Source organism: Leopardus geoffroyi, chromosome D4, assembly GCF_018350155.1.
Source record: "Leopardus geoffroyi isolate Oge1 chromosome D4, O.geoffroyi_Oge1_pat1.0, whole genome shotgun sequence".
Classification (NCBI taxonomy): domain Eukaryota; kingdom Metazoa; phylum Chordata; class Mammalia; order Carnivora; family Felidae; genus Leopardus; species Leopardus geoffroyi.
Window position 1 is genome coordinate 22,843,907 of NC_059342.1, and position 19,591 is coordinate 22,863,497.

Genomic DNA, 19,591 nt, shown 5'->3' on the forward strand with positions numbered 1-19,591 from the left:
AATAAATACCTCACAAGCCTGAATTCAGAAAGAGGCCAGCCGCCAAAGAATGTACATGGAATGACTGGATTTATAGAATTTCAAATACAGGCAGAATTCATCTGTAATATTAATCCAGAGTGGTGATTCCCCACAGCTACTACAAGGAACGTGAGAGGGGCTTTGTCAGTGTCCCTGGTGAAAAGTCACTGAGCTATACACATATGATTCATGCACTCTTCTATAGGTATATCTCAATTTTAATATTTTGTAGTGTTTTTTTAAGTTTATGTATTTATTTTGAGAGAGAGCACGAGCGGGGGAAGGGATGAGACAGAGGGAGACAGAGAGAATCCCAAGCAGGCTCCACGCTGTCAGCATGGAGTCCAACTCAGGGCTCAAACCCATGAACCATGAGATTATGACCTGAGTTTGGATGCTTAACCAACTAAGCCACCCAGGCACCCTTATGTATATATCTCAATTTTAAGATAAAGGTGAGATTTATTTGTTTATTCAAGAAAAAGTCAAGAGGGCTCCTGACCCATGATCAAGTAGACTGAGTCCACAGCCAAGTCGAGAGCCCTGACTCTACTGTTAAATATACAGGAAATGCCTGGCTCGCTGACCTCACTAACTGTGGTCGTCCTTACCAGCCTAACTATCTGCAGCCTATAATGTGTCCATTCCTGATCCACAAGATAGAAATAATTAACAAAACAGAAGGGTTGCAAGGATTGCTGTAAGGATGAAAGCAGCTACAAAACCATAAAACATCGAACGCCACACTCCACACCTGCAGGGGCCTTCAGAAAATGGGAGCATTGGTATTAAAAAGAGGAAAGTGAGGGTATGTTCCATCAAGGGCTCTTTTATCAGTGGACAAGTGTAAGGGCCAGGAATGCACAATGGGAGGAAGGTGCGGGTGGGAGTCGGGAAAGCATACAGCAGTGACTAGGCAAAGAAAACCAGGAAATCCATAAATCCCTAAGGACAAGAATGGGGAGATAGTATTTGGCAAAGAGGAGAGGAAAATGTTTAGCTAGGACTGGGGCAAACTGTGAAGTGGAAAGAATAAGTCCCTGGCACTCTTGTTAGAGGCCACACTGCTGGGGCCACCCACCTGCACAGAACTGAGCACCCCCCTCAACCCAGCTTTCTGAACAAACACCTGTTGATGAGGGCCTAATCCTGTGATCTAGTCGGGAGAACTGAAAAGAATAAAGCCCCCTGGACAGCACAAATGTAAAAACGGAATAAAATCAAACTCTTCCAGAGCCGATGACTCTTCCTTTATCGGACACACAGCAGAGGTGCGGGAACTCAAACTCAAAGAGTCCCCACTGGGAATCCTCACAGGGAGTGGCAGGCTGGAAAACAAGACTGTTTTGGAGAAGCAGGTTTTTTCCTAGCAGACAGACTCCTGCTAATAAAACTATGCTGTGTTCTGAGACCAAAGGAAAACAGGTGTTTACAGAGTTGCTGGTTTGCTGGAAATAGGAACAGCAGCAGGATCCGGTCAACAGTGATGGAGAACCATGGACCCGGGAGGTAATGGCTGTGGCCAAGACCTTGCTGCCTGTGGACTTGGCGCTCTCAGCGGGGACTCTCTTGCTGTATTACCAGGTTTAGTGTCACTGGGCCTCAGTTCACATGACCGTCCTGTATCCTAAATTCCCTGCCATGTGGAATGATGGGCCAGTCCACTAAAATATCATATGCCGTCACATCTCTGAGTTGTGCACAAACTGTTCCCTCCTGCTTAGAATAGCACCGCCTCCCTCCGACGTGCTCGGGCACTTGTTCTCTCTCCTCCTCGGTGGGCCACAACTTCTGCAGGCAGGAGGGTTCTTTTCCAGGGTCCTAGCTCTTCCTGTAAATCTCAACTATGGCACGTATCAGAACTGTGGACCACTGCACGTGTTGACACTTCCCATTCATCATTTTTCTCAGTGGACTTTGCCAGCTCGCATACAGCTGGCACTCAGTACATGAATCTCAATTTCCCAGGTCATTTATTGCTACCCTAATCACTTATTAAACTGAGGCACGAGAGGTCGCTCTGGCAAGGAGAGAAAGCTACAAGAAAGTGGAGGAGGGTCTTCTAGCCACTTGGGTTATGCCAACCAACCTTCCCCAAGAATTTTCCAGTAGTCGTACCAAATGTCGCTGGGAGATGCTATCAACATTCCTGGGGAGGGGAAAAGTGGTCCCTAGAGAGGTATTCTGGACCAAAACAAAGAACAATGAAAGCAACTATAGTAACGGAGTAAAATCCATGGCCCTTCCCTAAGTCAGCAGAGCCCAGTGGATGCAGGACCCTTCCTTCCAAAGCAAGACACGGCAGAAGCTGCCATAGGTCACATGCAAAAAAGTGCGATCCTGTGTCTGGCCACTGAAAAGCATAGCTTTAAGTAGGGGCACCTGGGTGGCTCAGTTGGTTGAGTGTCCAATGCTTGGTTTCAGCTCAGGTCATGATCGCATAGTTCCTGGGTTTGAACCGCGAGTCAGGCTCTCTGCTGACAGAGTGGGGCCTGCTTGGGATTCTCTCTCCTTCCCTCTCTGCCCTCCCCCACTTGTGCACACAAGCACATGCGTGCTCTCTCACTCTCTCTCTCAAAATAAATAAATAAACTTAAAAAGTAAATGGAAAAGCCAAGATCCAAGTCCAGGGCACCCAGGGCAGGCCTGCCACAAACGTAGAACTTTTAATCTTTGACCTAGCTTCATATTGGCACTACGTTGGACACCTTCCCCTGAAGAGGGAGAACACATGCCCATCAGTATAGAAACACGTAACTTACACAAAAGAGACCTTCATGTCAATGTCATCAGTGCAATTTCATTATAGAGTCCTGGCACTGGAGGCTTTGAGGGCTGGAGCATGTGGGTCATTCTAAGGTAGATGAGAATAATGTAATTTATGATGGTGGAGGATACTCTTAGCCTCAAGAATGAGTACAATGAAGGTGGTGACTGGGGGGATTGTAATGTGAGGTCATAAGGAAATCAGAGCCATATTATTCTAAGATTTCAGGGGAAAAAAAACAGGTCCTTGGGAATATAATTCATCTATTTATGTTAAAATCTCCTTCACCGCCAATATAACAAGGTTGATCTTTAACTCTTCTTAGGGTCTGCATCTCTCACCCATAACATCTATAAAATGCAGAATTTTTCCAGCTTGGCCTCCTGGCCTCCTCCCAAACAGCAAATATGTACATCAGGGTACAATTCGTACCCTATTTGGAAGACAGCATTTCTACATGAATGGAGGGCTTTGCTAACAATTCAATTACACGGTGTGAACTTAAAGCATTAAGATGAGAGCCTTTTTTTTTCTGTTTTCTTATTTACTTTAACACATGGCCATTCTCATTTCTCGAAAAGGCAAATGCAGAACTTCTTAGAATGGACATGATAAGGAAAATCACTAGATAGAGAAAACAGGAGACTGGCTACTTGATAAACTAGGAGATTCTCTAGCAAAGTTACCATTCATGATTCTGAATTCTAGGCCCTACTTCTTCCACCAACTAAATGTTTCAAAACGTGTAAATGTGTTAGGGGAGCAACGAGGCTTCCATGCAGGGCAAAGATTCAAACCGAGAGATTCCTGGATGAAAAATAAGACAAAGAAAAGTTTAAAATAGTCATTTCTAAGCTGAATTTGAAAAGTCTAGCAAAGGAACCAACTACTATGGGCAAAGAAGCATTATCTGAGCAAGAAATAAACTACATTTCTATCTGATAAACTGAAAGGCATTTCTGAGGAGGTGAGGAGGGAGAAGGGAGATATGTGCAGGGAGGACAACTGTCTAGTAACTAAACATAACACATCAAAATAAAGGGCCTCACATTTCAACAGATTCTCAAGAAATTAACTCTACAATCCCAGAAGATCAAAGAGTATAAAAATAGAAATTAAACCAAAACCCAAATGCGGCATCCGGGTGGCTCTGTTGGTTAAGCGTCCAACTCTTGATTTCGGCTAAGGTCACGATCTGGGAGTTCATGAGATGGAGCCCCATGAAGGGCTCCTCGCTGACAGTGCAGAGGCTGCTTGGAATTCTCACTCTCTCTATGTCCCTCCCCCCTGCTTACGCATGCTTACGTGCTCTCTCTCTCCAAATAAATAAATAAACTTTAAAAATAAATACGTAGGGGCGCCTGGGTGGCACAGTCGGTTAAGCGTCCGACTTCAGCCAGGTCACCATCTCGCGGTCCGTGAGTTCAAGCCCCGCGTCAGGCTCTGGGCTGATGGCTCAGAGCCTGGAGCCTGTTTCCGATTCTGTGTCTCCCTCTCTCTCTGCCCCTCCCCCGTTCATGCTCGGTCTCTCTCTGTCCCAAAAATAAATAAATGTTGAAAAAAAATAAATAAATAAATAAATAAATACGTAAAATAAACCAAAACCCAATGGTGATAATATGGCACAAAACAGGCAAGTTACTTTCAGCATTTAATAGACAAAAAATACCCAAAAACCATGCCAAGTAAAAAGAGGGCTGAATTAATTTTCAAATCCACTAAACAAGCCAGTTGTGGATTCTAGACATCTAGACACCGTCAACAGAGGAACCAGAAGCAAGATCAAGAATGGAAAACGGAGTTGGGGAGGGAGGGGGGACTGACCACGGAAATGTCTCCTTGGCTAGCAGCGGGGATGGCCTCTATTCACTGCTGCAAAACATGTTTTCCTAAGAGGCAATTTTACCCCATATGTAGTTAAGATTTTCTTTCCTCTTTAGGCTCCAACTCCAAAAAGGTACTTTAAAGATTTATTTAAACACTAAACGAGTGGGTGTAAGATTTCTCAATTACATGTCTAGCATTAAAACACAGGGTGAAGGAACTTGGAACTAAGCTGGAATCTTAAGCCAAACTATTATTAGTCTGAGTTATTACTGACCTCTAGGTGCTACTACATGAGGCAGGTAGAGCCCAGCTCCCAAGTATTTATGGGGAGGAAGCCAGTACATCAGGGCCAAAATGACGTCTTGGGGGTAGCGCAGTGGGAAGCATAGCAAAGAGATGTTGACCTGACTAACCTTGAGAATTTCTCTTACCGAGGATCTCCACAAAGCTCAGGGGAGCACATTTCCTAAAACTAAAAGTGAGTTCACATAAAGCTGACCAAATAATACCAATTAAATCTCGCCTCAAGGGTTTGAAAACACAGTCAGGGTTACCTCTTATAAATCAACAGTGCTGAACTCTAAAATGCAAAATGTGAATCTCCTTTGGAAAGGATGAATCATAGAGTCTTACACAATCCTGGACTCATCTCCCACCTACTCAATGCACCAAATATGTGTTTACTGGGTATATGAGCTCAGAGGGACAGAGGGACTTCAGAAGCTTCAGTTCTAGTGGGGAAGAAGCAGGTAGAAGTATGACAGGCACACATGATGATAACTCAAGGCCATGGTGTGCAACATGTCACAAGATGTTACAAGGTGCTCCTGGAGAGGGCTCACATTTAACAAGGCATCAGTGAAGGCTTCGAGTTAAGGCAGCAACAGAAGTGGCTAGACAGGAAGGACAAGAAGTATTCCCACAGAAAGAGGTAAGACTGGTAGAAGGGTCACTGCTCCAGAGAAGAAGGAAAGGCTTTCAGGGAATGGAACGTTATCTCTTTCAGCCCAAGCACAAGATGCAAGGAACACACGACATGAGGCTAGAAAAGCAGGTGGGGGTAATACTACCAGAAGGGCCTTGAATGTCCCCCATCACGAGTTTATGTGCAACTCCTGAAGATCTCTGAAGCAAGAAAGGACCTAACCAGGTAAGCACTTTAAAAGGGGGAAAACTTGGGGTGCCTGGGTGGCTCAATCAGTTAAATGTCCAACTCGTGGTTTCAGCTCAGGTCGTGATCCCAGGGTTGTAGGATCAAGCCCTGCCTCAGGCTCTTTGCTGAGCATGGAATCTGTTTGGGACTCTCTCCCTCTCTCTGCCCGTTCCCTGCCTGTGCTCACTCTCTCTCTCTTTCAATCTCTCTCAAAATAAATAAATAAACATTTAAAAAAATAAAAAGGGGGCACACTCACCTAGGATCTTACTGACAAAAGTGAGTAGGAAATAAGTGGGGATTTTAACGAATAAGATTGGTAAAATGTAACTTAAAAAAGGAAGAATTACAGGCTACAGTTTGTGCCAGATGTCAGAGAGAATGGGGAAGATGCCTTTAACAAACTGAAGTTTGGAGACACTGTTATGGGGGTGAGGGAGACAGGGAAAATGACCAGGTTGGCTGGGAAACCTCCTGAGATCTTACATCACTGTGACACCAACAACAAGTAAAGAACAGTGGCAACACAAGTCACCTACCTTGCCCTATTCCACTTTGATTAAAAAAAAATAAAAGTAAGGCCACAGGGCCTTTGCATATACAGGTTCCTCAGCCTAGAGGTTTAAGTCCAGCCCCTATGGAGTTAAAGCAGCTCAGAACACTCTTTCTTGACCCTCTCAGAAAGGATCGGCCTGTCACATGCTTTGATGGGATAGTGTTCCTCTCGGTCATAGCTCTTCTCTCAATTATGATTATGCACTTATTTTTGTGATTATTTGATTAATGTAGTCTCTCCATCACTAAGCTGTGAGCTTCCAATAGGGTCCCCCATGCCTATGTAGCAGGTCTCAATGAAATCTATGAAAGAGGGAACAAGAGGGAGGTGACTGTTAGATTTTAGTGAGCAGATGGTGTGGGGACCTGAAATCACATCCCACAAGAGAGGGTTGAAGCAACGGACATATTCAGCCAGAAGAGAAGCCTCATGGCAAGCTGGTGGTCTCCAAATATCTGAAGGGCTATTGTGGGGACGATGGATTAGTGGTGCACTGTGTGGTCTCCAGGGGTAGAAAAGAACCAGGACTGATGGATAAAGGTTCCAAGGAGACAGATCTCAGCTCAAGGGCTGGAGCAATTTTGATGGAGCCAGGGAAAATGGCTTCCTCCAGGCACCCGCAAGTCCCTGTCGTTAGATATGCTCGGTCAGAGGCACACAGCCACCTGGGGAGGCTATCATAGGTGACTTGATGCACGGGTAGACATTTACACTAGTGGCACTTTAGGTCCCTCCAGCCCCCACTGAACTCTTCTGGCTGTACTGCCCGCTCTCGGGAGGCACCCATGCGTTTGCACATGAATCCCTAGGAATAGGTCATGGGCTGTCCCCTCTACCTACAATGGCCCATCTTTTCCACTTTCTCTGCCCTGTGGGCTTGTTTCTCTTGCACAAGCCTCAGTTTTCTGTGTATCTCCCTCACCCCAAGGAAGCCCTTCCCGTCCTAACTGTGGTCACTCTTTACGCTGCTCTGCCTCCACAGCACCTCTCACAGCATTTGTAATCACAGCATTTGTCCCTTTAATGTTTCCACATCAGTAGGCCCCCAAAGGCAGGGAAGATGAACATTCTCTTTCCTAGAGCCTGCCCAGCATCTAGCACAGAGTCTGACACGTGGATCTTGCTTAAATGTCCACGGACAGCCATCCATCACCCTACCCAAATATTACTTCAATTGGTATTTCTCAGAGGGTGACACCTGCAAACTTTTACCACACCTTGTTCACCCTCACCCTGGCCATGCTGGTTTTTCCACCATTTCTCTCAAGTGCTTCACACCAAAGCTGCTCAAAGTGTGGTCTGCAAACATTTGCTACTCTCTGCACTGATATCAGCTCACTCATGGAGAGTAGGTGTTGAAAACGTTTCTACAGCAGCTTGACAAAGTCAGTTCCTGACAGCTGACTCTTGTAATAAAAAACTTGGGCTTGTATTTTCTAGCTTTCTTCCCCTATTCATCTGTACTTGTCTGTTACAAGAGTACCAATCTTGGTCATGTTGGGAAAAAACTGGAGAAGCACTGCCTCAAGAAGTATTCCTTTACTCAACAATGAGGACAGGAAGTCCTCTCACGCTAATTAATGGACCAAAACAAGGGGAGTAAAATGTATAGCCCAGACCCCAAAGACAATGGTGAACTCCCATTTTTCCCTCTGATATTAACTCGATCATCCTCACATAATATAGCTCCCCTCAAACTTAAAAGAAAATCCTAAAAAATGTATTTTCACTGTGTTGGAGAGCAGTGACCACTCTGATCCAGAGACTCGCCCTCACAACTCTGCTGCTGAACCCACTGTCATTGTCCCTGAACACATCGTATCCTATAATGGAGCTGTGAACACAAAGAAATCCAACGTGCTCACAAGCCAAGGACATGAATATTTTGGCTTTAATAAATGACACCAGGGGCGCCTGGGTGGCGCAGTCGGTTAAGCGTCCGACTTCGGCCAGGTCACGATCTCATGGTCCGTGAGTTCGAGCCCCGCGTCGGGCTCTGGGCTGATGGCTCAGAGCCTGGAGCCTGTTTCAGATTCTGTGTCTCCCTCTCTCTCTGCCCCTCCCCCGTTCATGCTCTGTCTCTCTCTGTCCCAGAAATAAATAAACGTTGAAAAAAAAAAAAATTAAAAAAAAATAAAATAAAATAAATGACACCAGTATTATCATTCACAGAAGGTTTAAACTTGGTGTCTAATTGCATTATGAACACACACACCACTGTAAGGACCTAGTTAGGTCTGAGTTAATAGTCCTCTGCACAGCAACCTCCAACACCATCATGACAGCTCATTGCTCTTGTCACCCCACCCCATCTGCCTCAAATATCCCATTCAGGGTGGGGTCCTGGCAGCCAGACGTACCCCCACACCTCCAACTCTTGAAACTGGCTTTCCCTACTGGTCAGTTGAACTTGGCATTACTTGTGCATTATTCCCCTGAAGACTCATCAGTTACTATTAATTATTGCCTCTTATTCACATTACTCATTTGCCCTTTATCCTCTCACCAGTTTGTAGGACACACAACAGCCACACTGCCAGAGATGACAGATAAATACCCATTACGTGCCCTGGGGCATCTCAGGCTGGATGCAGAGGGGCATACCCAAGAAAATACATGACATAGCAGTTCATGGTTATTCAATCAGAAGAGATCTACCAGGTAAGAAAGCATTTGCAACACTCCTCCCCCTGCCCCAGTCCTGCTCTTCCCTGGGCCTAGATGTCACTGTAAATTCCTAACATCTCTACCAGTTCCTAGTATAGACAAAACTCTCATTTCGTCATGAATCAAATTACCATGAAACAGACATTACAATGCATGTGAAGTACAGCCATGGAAATCTGCTTTCCAAAATGCAGGTGATGGGAGTAAGGAATTCCATTCTTCCTCATGCTGCTGGTTAATTTGAAGAAAGGCTCCAATCAAAATCACACAAAGATGAGCAGGTGGTTGAATGGATCACTCAGAAAAATGTAATATGCAATACACAGTGGACACATAAATAAAAGCTAAAAGCAACCACACAAAGGTAGAGAGTATAAGAAAAATAAACTGGGGGCGCCTGGGGGGCTCAGTCAGTTAAGCATCTGACTCTTGATTTCAGCTCAGGTTATGATCTCACGGTCTGTGAGTTCAAGCCTCACATTAGGCTCTGAGCTGACAGGGCAGAGCCTGCTTGGGATTCTCTCTCTCTCTCTTTCTGTCCCTCCCCCGCTCATGCTCACTCTCTCTTAAAGTAAATAAACATTAAAAAAAAAAAAAGAAAAAGAAAAAGAACTGAAGCCCTATGACACACAACCCTATTTGGAAAAACCAAAATTGTAAAAGGTCCTAGAAAGGCAGAGTGCACGATGGCAGATAAGACAGACACCCGTAGTGTACTCTGCTTTGTACAAAAACTGAGAACTTTCGGAATTCTTTAAAATTACATTTCTAATTACTAACATATGGAAGCAAGTGATTTTAAGTGACCCTGGGAGAACAACCAACAGGGTTTTCCAAATTCTGAATGCTCTTTTGCCCCTTTAATCTATCTTTCTTGTTTTCTGTCAAAGCCATTCTGTGTTTTGTAGTTCTGGACCTCTCAGAGTAAAGCACGCACCAAACTTCAGTGGGCGGGCGGACAGGTCCAATAACAGATGCCCAGATGCCACAACTACCCTTTGCACAACTCTAGTTTCCACCAAAATAACAAAAAGGTAGCGCTGAGCTGGGTAAAAAGACAACTCGTTTCAAGTGTGAGATTTCAAGAGTTTGTGACAGCTTACTGCTCACAACACAGTCCTGTTGGAAATCTCCAGCAGCTACCCTCTGACCAAAGGCAAAGCAGGGCAGCTTTCTGAAGAAGGGTCAAGCAAGGAGGGCCAACCACCCCCGGTTCTTGCCTTCCTCCTGGTCCCTGTCTACAACAGCTTCTCTCCAGAAATAACTAAATGCATGAGATCACCCATAGTGAGAAGACAGAGGCATGACACCTACAAGGTGCCTATTTATAGAAAGTGTTAACACTCCTCAGGAAAAGGCACTAGAAATCTCCTTGGAAACGCCCAAGCCTGTGCTCCCTTTGGAATTCTAGTCTGCTAATACCCATGACTAAGTAATTGCCTTTAAAACAAAACTGAGGAGTTAGAGGTACTTACGGTTTCCCCCCAGGGATTCCTGCCAGGTTGGGAGGGATTGTAGGTACTCTCATGTGAGGGGGAGGATCAAACCCAACCTGGAAACAAAATAAGGCATTGAAGACTCAGTTTATGTAGCGTAGGCACTTTGTGAACATCTATAAAGACTTTTCACTAGAAACTCCTAGATCTCCAAAGCAACATAAACAGGAACAGGAACATGTGCTAACATTTTTCAAAAGAAAAATTATAATGCAAGAGGTAATACAAACACCTCTAAATGACAAGCTACGCATCTTTTTGGGGAGGTGGGCTGGAGCATGGTCTACTTGTACGTGGAGATCCAGCTTCCCACAGTAAATACTTCTTGTGGACTTAGGATGTCCTGCCTTGCCCAAACAAGTGCAGAGAGCAGTATGCTGCCTGAGTCAGGACTCCTTGACCTTGGCACAATCAATGTTTTTGGGCCAGATAGTTTGGGGCTGTCCTGGGCATGGCAGGACATTTAGCAGCACCCCTGGCTTCTACACAATACGTACCAAAAGTATCAGTGCTACTGATCGTAAAAAGTGTCTCCACATATTACCAAATGTCCCAAGGGGGCAAAATAACCTCCCAGTTTCACAGTTACTGCTTAAACCTTCATAGATTCCCTAGTTTGTGCGCCCTAACGAAGATAACTAGTCCCTTGGCTGCCCACTTTGCTTTAAACTATCTTGCCCTCGGGGTGCCTGGGTGGCTCAGCTGGTTAAGCGTCTGACTTCGGCTTAGGTTATGATCTCACAATTCGTGGGTTCAGGACCCACACTGGGCTCTGTGCTGACAGCTCTGAGCCTGGAGCCTGCTTCAGATTCTGTGTCTCCCTCTCTCTCGGCCCCTCCCCTGCCCCTCAAAAATAATTTAAAAAAAAGCCAAAAAACTATCTTGCCCTCTACTGCACAGCCGTTCCTACTAGTGCAATGTAAGAGAAAAAAAACACAAATTTCACTCTCAGCCCCAACTACTGGAGGTAACACTATCTGAAGAGGGGAGAGGAGAAATATGAACACAACATATTCCAGTCAAGAGAATATATAGGGACTTCTATTCGGTATAATCTATTCCCTTTCCTGATGTAGTCAAGGATTACAGTTGATTTTACCCTTTGCATGCAGTTTTGTATCTTCTGGATCAAAAAGGAGGTGGTTTACACAGTGGCAAAAGGCAGGGCAAGAAGACCGGCAACATGCCTGAAGGCTTCAGTCATCCCTGTTTTCTCCCTGTTGCTCTGAGAGATCACTGCTTATACCTGAGCCACACTGTTGGGTTTAAAGAATAATAAAGGTACGGAAAGAACAAGTTACAGCTTCTCAAATATTTTTTCCTAATAATTAAAGGGGGGGGGGGAACCTCAAGAAAATGCATGAAAAGGCGTCTGTAAGCTATTTGAGTCATTCCATCGCTTTCCAAAAAATAAACAAAAAAATCTACCTTGGGGGAGAAAATCGGACGTCCCCAGAGCCATCAAAGCAGCTCCTTAACACTGCCTCGTTTCATCCACAAAAACAGTGATCCAAGACGCGTTGGGCCCTAACGTCACGAAGCGGCATGCTGAGGGCAGCAGGCGCGGGGACACTGGAGCTCTGTTCCGCAGGCGCGGGCGGGGACACCTACCATCGGGGAGCGCCCGTAGGCCACCACGGCGGCGGCGGCGGCGGCCGCGCTCATCTGCGGGGACATGTTGTGCAGGCTGGCGTAGGCAGCGCCGGGGCTGGTCAGCTCCCCGTTCATGCCGGCGTGGGGCACCATCCCGAACGGGGCAGGGTACGGGCCGGGCACCGCCAGCGGCGTCCTCAGGCCGGCCGCTGCAAGGAAGCACAAGCCGCGCGCGTGACGTGACTCAGCCGGCCGCTGTGGTCCAGCCTGACCGTCAGCTCCGGGGTCCCTTCTAGCGCCGTTCATGAGAGGCGAGGACAAGCCGGGAAAGCTTGGGTGGGTGGTTTGATCACCACCAACTTGGCTGAAGTCCTCTCCAGGGAAAAAGAGACCCCAAGGAAAGCACTGCCCACGCACTTCTTCCTTGGTATAGGCTTGGGACCACTGAGAAAGCAGGGAATTAAAATGAAGCAGCAGTATCGTACCCAATTCATAGATGGCAAACCAAGGCCCACACACTACCTGTCTACTTGACTTAATCTCAAAAGAAGGTTTGGATAAAATCCAAGATTTCTCCTTCAGTTCAAACTTTCCACTCCTTGGTACCAATTCCAAACAAAAACCTGACCCTGGGTTTAGTAAGCCAAAGCATAGGTTCAGGAGGAATATTCTGGGGCCTATTTTCCTCTGGGCCCAAGGTGTTAAGGAAGATAAAGTCAAAAGTTACCAATTTATTCGCTAGACTCTCAGCGAAACCCTCCCAATTTCTCCTGCCGGAGAGACCAGTGATTCCTGAGGGATGAGCCGGCAGAAAACCCGCCAAGTAACGTGAGCAAGCGGCACACTTGGGCCACCCGTTTCAGTCAGAATTAGGGAACTCAGACACACAGTGACAGTTCGGGAAGGAGCTTACATGTGGAATTATTATCGGAAACTTCATCGAAGTTCCTAGGATTTGGATTATTTGGAAATACATTTTGTAAAAACGCCAAATGTAAACAGTCGGAGACTGAACAGGGTGCAGCTGCTGAACCTCTCAGGACAAACATCTGTTTCTTATCATGGCTTTTCAGGGATAGGAAGGAGGCAGGCAGGCAGTAAGTGCATTTCATATTCATGGGGAAATGGCGTCAGGAGTGCACAGACAACGAACCAAGCCGGGAAAGGGAAAAAACAAAACAAAGCACAACAAGAGGCAATGCTCTACCGGCTTGGTTAACGAGGGGGTCCATGGCTGGAGGCTTGCCGAGGCCTGGACGGAGTCCTGGAGTGGCGCTGGTGCCCGGCGTTGGCATGTCGCTCCGAGGCGTCGGTGTGCTGGATTTCAGAACAGGCGTGCTGGCTTTTTCATGCTGGTATCATTAAACAAATTAAATGAGTATTATTTTTAATCCAAGCCATATTACACAATTTATCACAACAGCAGCTGGGACACTGGGCACCTTCTGGCTACTCCCTCAGCCAATTTCCATAAATCCACACAATGTTGACAGCATTAACTTGTGAGCGAGAAATGTTGACCTTTCCTCTTCCTGCCAGAATTAAAACTCTAGCTAGAGACACAGAACATGATCACACTTCTTCCTCCGCAGATTTTATTTTAAAAAGTATTTTTCCATCAGGCGTGTGGACTTTGGAACTGGGCCAAGTTAGAATGATGACCACCCAGAGAAAAATTCCCAGTCACTCAGAAACAAATGGCCCGGTCACCAAGAATGTCAGAAGGAGGATCTCTATTTTCTAATCTTGCCTTTTAGTAGCAGTGGAATTGAGATGAATGGTGAGAGGCAGCAGGGCCACTGATCTGATGAGAAGCAAACCGGCATCTCAAAGGCAAAAGCCCGAGAAGGAGTCTTATCAGTTTGAGAGATGTGTGTGGAGTTTCACACGGCCACCCGCTTGCCTACATAACCGGTGTGGACCCGCAAGCACAGAAGCCTTCAGGAGTCAGTAACGGGGTTACAGGGCATCATCCTTGTCATCTCAACCTTTCATTCTTTAAATCCAGGCCTGAGAAGTGCTGTGGGGTAGCAAAGAGCATGCACGGGCTAGGGAGAGACCCCAGCCCCCTCTGGCCATGGATCTGATGGGCTGTGTATACTTGGCAAGCTCCTCAGGCTTTCCTCCCCTTCAGTGAAATGGGATAATGCCTAGGAAGACTGTGTAGGAATCAAACACAGGGTTGTTATGGCTCGGTTTTTGTGAGTTATGAGATGACACACCCCAGTATTTGCTGAACGGTTGAAAGCATGAACAGGCTCCAAGGCTCTGCCCTCCCCATGCCAGTTCCAGGCTTCCCCTGGGCCCCGGGGCCATTTGAGTACATCCCCACTCTGACCCCAACCCAATTCCAACATGCCCTGACACAATGGGTCAGTTTAATACAAGGCAAAATGGACAGCTTAAGAAAATGAGGATTTCTCAGGACCTACAAGGTTGCCCAGTAAAAGGGTAATGGACGTGGAAGCTCTCTAATCACGGTCCAAAAGAGCCTACTGAGAGGGAGAAAGGAAAACACTGTGTGGGACAAAGAGTACGAGGAGCAGACTCACTTTAAACACTTAAAAACAGAACTCTCACTCAGTAAAAAAAAAAAAAAAAAAAAAAATCCCCACGTTTCAAATACTTGAGGGTCCTCTGAACCACAAAGGATAAGTAAACTGCTAAATGGGCAAGTGATGGCTCTTATGACCTACCAAGCTCATTTCTTTGGATTTCAAAGAAGTGGAGCTTCCCGAGGAGGCTGTGGATGCTGGGCTGCTAGAAGCATCTTTCTTCAGCAGACGGTTTTTGTCGATCCCGTTTTCCCTGGGTGAATGGGCAGGGCTTGCTCGCGGAGAAGAAGGGTCCTCAACAAGCATAAGTAAAGTTTTCGTGATTTCATTTACTATGGACGGACCTTGTGCTTTACAGACTCTATTTCCACACCAATTCTCTAAATTAAAGGAGGGCGCTCTAAGTCCTTTAGATCTGGGGGACTTGGGAGTGTGCAATGTTGTTATCATTACCAGGATGATATTTGCAAACACACCCATGAAGACAGCACAGAGGAAAACACATCTAGGAACTATCATCTAGGAACTATCATATCCTCCCCTCATGCTCATACTTTGCCCAGAGGGCACTGGAAAGAAAGGAGCACTAGATATCCAGCATACAAATCCAAAATGATAGGGAAAACAGATTTTTCTTTTTAAAGGAAACAAAAGTTCTCATCAGGTAGACCACTATCGTTCCACCCGTGAACAGCCACTAAGTTTTTAACGTGTAAAGTTGTAAGAAACCAAACACCATGGCTCCACTGTTCTGTTTTCTCAAAAGTCACTCTGAACATAAACTTTGAGAAAATGATTGGTTACCTCGTTAGACACATCCACAACTAAGTTGTCATCGCTTTTGTCACCATCGCTGTCCTGGAAAAAGACATTTTAATGCCATTTATTAAAGGGTTGGAGGCCCAGTTAAATTTCAAGAGTTCTTGGTAGCAGACAGACTAAAAAATGGCCTAGGACAAGCCTACCGGTTCCATTCCAGATTGTCAGCCCCTTGTCATTAACACCACCTCCCCTCTACTTATCTGACCTGGGGCTACGCAAAGCTCCAGGGAGGAACTGTTGCAGTAGCATACCTGCTACATATCATACTGGTGAGCGCAAGTTGCAAACACTGGGTACCTAGTAAGAGCTCAATAAATGCTTGTAACAGCTGAATCTCTTTTATAATCTGAAATCCGCCATGTCTTTATAAGAGGACTCTTTCCCACTGGATGTTAAGAACACAATTTCTGGGGCGCCTGGGTGGCGCAGTCGGTTAAGCGTCCGACTTCAGCCAGGTCACGATCTCGCGGTCCGCGAGTTCGAGCCCCGCGTCAGGCTCTGGGCTGATGGCTCGGAGCCTGGAGCCTGTTTCCGACTCTGTGTCTCCCTCTCTCTCTGCCCCTCCCCCGTTCATGCTCTGTCTCTCTCTGTCCCAAAAATAAATAAACGTTGAAAAAATAAAAAAATAAAAAAAAAAAAAAAAAAAAGAACACAATTTCATGTCATTGCTTTGTGTGTATCATTCTTGAAGACAGCCAACAAATCTCGTGTTCATAGACAATTTGTAATTACAAAGACAAACTTAAACCATGTTCCCATTGGGTTACTAATTACTGAGGGAAAAAAACAGCAAAAAACTAAAAACCACAAAGCTATCTACTCGACTGGAATAACGTTAGGACATGTTAAGAATAAACCTTGTCAGTTTGGAATATTTTTGGAGAGATGGAAGGAACACAGGATGGCAAAATCTGGAGGGCACTAGCGTCCTGCCCTTGGGCTTTTATTTTCTCTTCATAAAGCCATAAAATTTGCTAATCAAGGAAACTGCAAGGTTGCACTAAGTTTGAAAAAGCTTCAGAAAGGCTATTCAATTTATGTTATTATTCCTACATCAAGTTTAGGGCAGACTGAAAAAGTCTACTTTCTTAGCCAAAAGGCTTTGCGTCCTTTAGTACAGAGTAATACAATGGGTACACGAAAGAAGTATGATGTCGCCATGGGTCCCGGTTCTCAAAAAGTAGTAGGTGACGAATTTATGATCTAAACAATCCTTTTACTGATGTCACCGTTAATTACGAATACACAAGTGTCTGACAATTTGTACTAATAAGTACGAGGGCGAATATTAGCCACAATGGCTTTCTAAGGGCCTCTATGTTCAACTAGAAAGTTATCCTCAACTTTAAATTCATACCTTTTAAATGTTTTTTTCTTTCTTTTTTAAATGTTTATTTATTTTTAGAAAGAGAGGGAAGAGAGAGAGCACAAGCTGGGGAGGGGCAGAGAGAGAGAGGGAGACACAGACTCCGAAGCAGGCTCCAGGCTCTGAGCTGTCAGCATAGAGCCCCATACTAGGCTTGAACTCACGAACCGTGAGATCATGACCTGAGCTGAAGTCAGCTGTTTAACCAACTGAGCCACCCAGGAGCCCCTTAAATGTTTTTTTCTAACTCACCTAGAATGTTACATGTGGAAGACCCAATTTACTTTCTTCCAACAGTGTGTTACTAGATTTACTTTAATCATTGTTGTTAAAGCACCATGCAATTCACTGTAACAACATAAAATTATAACCAGTGAGGAAGCCTGGGCAATTCAAAATAACAGCCTATTGAAAGAAATATTCTTATGTAATAAAAGAAAAAAAGTTAATACTAAAGAAAATTTGCTTTCTCTCTTAGTAAAAGACTCCAGAAAAGCACAAACGTTTTTCAGGCGTTAAGAACCCAAAGACAGTGGCAGTGAAAAAATAGAAGCCAAAAGGTTTTCCCTTTTAGAAAAACAATTACAAAAATGGTTCACATATTGTACAAACTGGCAAAAAGTAGCAAATAACTCATTTACTACAATGAGCCTGTGAAGTCCTTAAAGAGTCTGTAATTTCAATCAGCTTTGCACTGGACGCTTCCGCCAATGTTAAGCCTTCACAGTACAGTGTGAAGGTCATCAAAGAGCTAAGGTCTGAGGACTTCGCCCCAGACTCTCCAACATCATGTCAACACATCACCCTGAACTACCTATACAACTGGTCATACCTAATATAAGCAGGTTATAAAACAGTAAAGCACAGCTATGGTTTCTGTTCTTGATCACTTGCTACTAAATATCTACACAAGCCTTATGCAGAACTCAAAACTGTATTATCGGCAACCTCCAAATTTCTGCATGTCATGTCCTGGGAATGTTATCACAGTGCAAAGTGTGGACCAATACAAGGACCTCTGGCAAAATATCCATTCCTAGACCCTCAGTTTGGGAATCTTAGCCTGGTGAAGACAATGCATTCTGGAGTTAGACTGCCTCCAGGCTCTGCCACTAACTCTGACCTTGGGCAAATCACTTACAAGCTCTGTGCCTCAGTTTCTTCCTCTAAAATGGAAGTCATGGCACTGAACTCAGAGTTAAGAGCCCAATGAAACAATCCATGTAAAAGCACACAGTACCTGATACTAACAAGCTGTTGCTCAGGAAATATTACCCACTGTTGGCTCTTGGCTTGAGCTGGCCAGAAGGAGGCCGAGAGGCCTAGCGTGTAAACCCCCATATAACCTGCATGCCAGCCAGAGGCGGACACTTCTTCCACAAGCAACAGGAAGTGGCCTAATACAGCATTCTGGTCTCATGCTGTTCCCAGGAATGTGTCCATCTTGAAATAGACACACTCGGGGACACACAGAAAACGCCAAGTCATCTATCAGCTGCAGTTTATGACCCTCGGACCTAAGCCAATCGCCATGTGGCTTGGTTTGCTCTCCTTGTGAATGTGGTTGCAGCTAGATCTGAGTCAAGTGCCCTCCTTCCACAGGCCTGTGTTCTCAGTCTGCAGGGTCTGATTTAGATGCCTTCAGAGTTTTTCCCATTTTCACCAATGGACTTACATCGCTAAACTGCTTGCTGTTCAAGAGGATGCACTATACCTCAAGACTGAATATGAGTCTGAATACATCAACAGAATAGCATCCCAAAAGGTATTCTGTAACAGTGAAATTCTTACCCCGATTATTTTAGCAGGACAGGCTACCGAATTTGTAGGGCCGAGGACAGAAAGAAGATGCAGGCCCTTGTTCAAAAATTGAGAATTTGAAGATGATGAGAGCAGAGCATTAAACCAAGGGCAAGGTCCCTTTAAGAGCAGGGCCCTATGCAAATGCACAGGCTTCAAGTCCACAAAGGTAGTCCTGCATGCTTAAATCCCCTCTTAGGAGGAACTTAGGCAGAAAGCCTAAAATGTAATAGTGAGCCTGGCAGAGCATAATTTACAGCTCTAGAGGGAAACAGTACCTTATAATGTAAGAATCTATTCTCTTTATAGTATTAGAAATTTAAAGGATGTGAGATTATCACTAAAATCTTAGAGTACGCTTGTATGTTCACTTAGAAGTAAGCAAACAAATACTGTTTCAAGTCCTTTATTTACTTACATAGTGGCTGGAGTCCTTGTCATCCACCTTTCTTTTTTTGATGTCATTGGAAAATTCAGGCCCATTTCTGCGTTTATCTGTGCCCCTTAGACTGTCTGGGACCAAGAGGGAATTACTCTGCAAGACAAAAAAAAAAAAAAAAAAATCAAGGATTCCTTCCCAGGTCTCTTTGTACACATGAAAACCCAACCTGGATGTGACAGCTATATTAGAAAGGTGATACCTACACAGACTTTCATTCCATTTAATTCATCTTGGCTGAAGACTTTGATGGCAAACATTTATGGAGGTTCAAGCACTTAAAAGAGAGACCCTGACTATGCAATCAAACCATCTGAAGCCTGGTGGATCCTTCAGGCCCTACTCACTTAAAATGTTCTTCCGTTCTTTTTACTCTTAGAGAAATGGGAGCTTGCTGTTTACATGAGGATGTGTTTTTTATTCTTTCCTACTGCGATTTCCTGGTCAGGAATATAAATGGCCTATGAGCAGAACCTGAGATTATTCTATTAGACGTATTCTGTGACTGTAACAGTCAATGTGTGCCCCT

At 45.0% G+C, this 19,591-nt stretch overlaps 1 protein-coding gene across 10 annotated transcripts in view; it reads right to left on the reverse strand.

The window, feature by feature from the left end:
* TLE1 (TLE family member 1, transcriptional corepressor) overlaps nucleotides 1–19,591 on the reverse strand; it is a 90,993-nt gene that overhangs the window by 13,313 nt on the left and 58,089 nt on the right. For all 10 annotated transcript variants that reach the window (XM_045469493.1, XM_045469495.1, XM_045469492.1 and 7 more), the window contains 6 exons: nucleotides 19,042–19,158; nucleotides 15,440–15,493; nucleotides 14,777–14,929; nucleotides 13,288–13,432; nucleotides 12,099–12,289; nucleotides 10,467–10,543 (listed from right to left, as the gene is read on the reverse strand). In XM_045469493.1, the coding sequence (XP_045325449.1) occupies nucleotides 10,467–10,543; nucleotides 12,099–12,289; nucleotides 13,288–13,432; nucleotides 14,777–14,929; nucleotides 15,440–15,493; nucleotides 19,042–19,158 (737 nt within the window). The remainder of the gene's footprint in view (nucleotides 1–10,466; nucleotides 10,544–12,098; nucleotides 12,290–13,287; nucleotides 13,433–14,776; nucleotides 14,930–15,439; nucleotides 15,494–19,041; nucleotides 19,159–19,591) is intronic.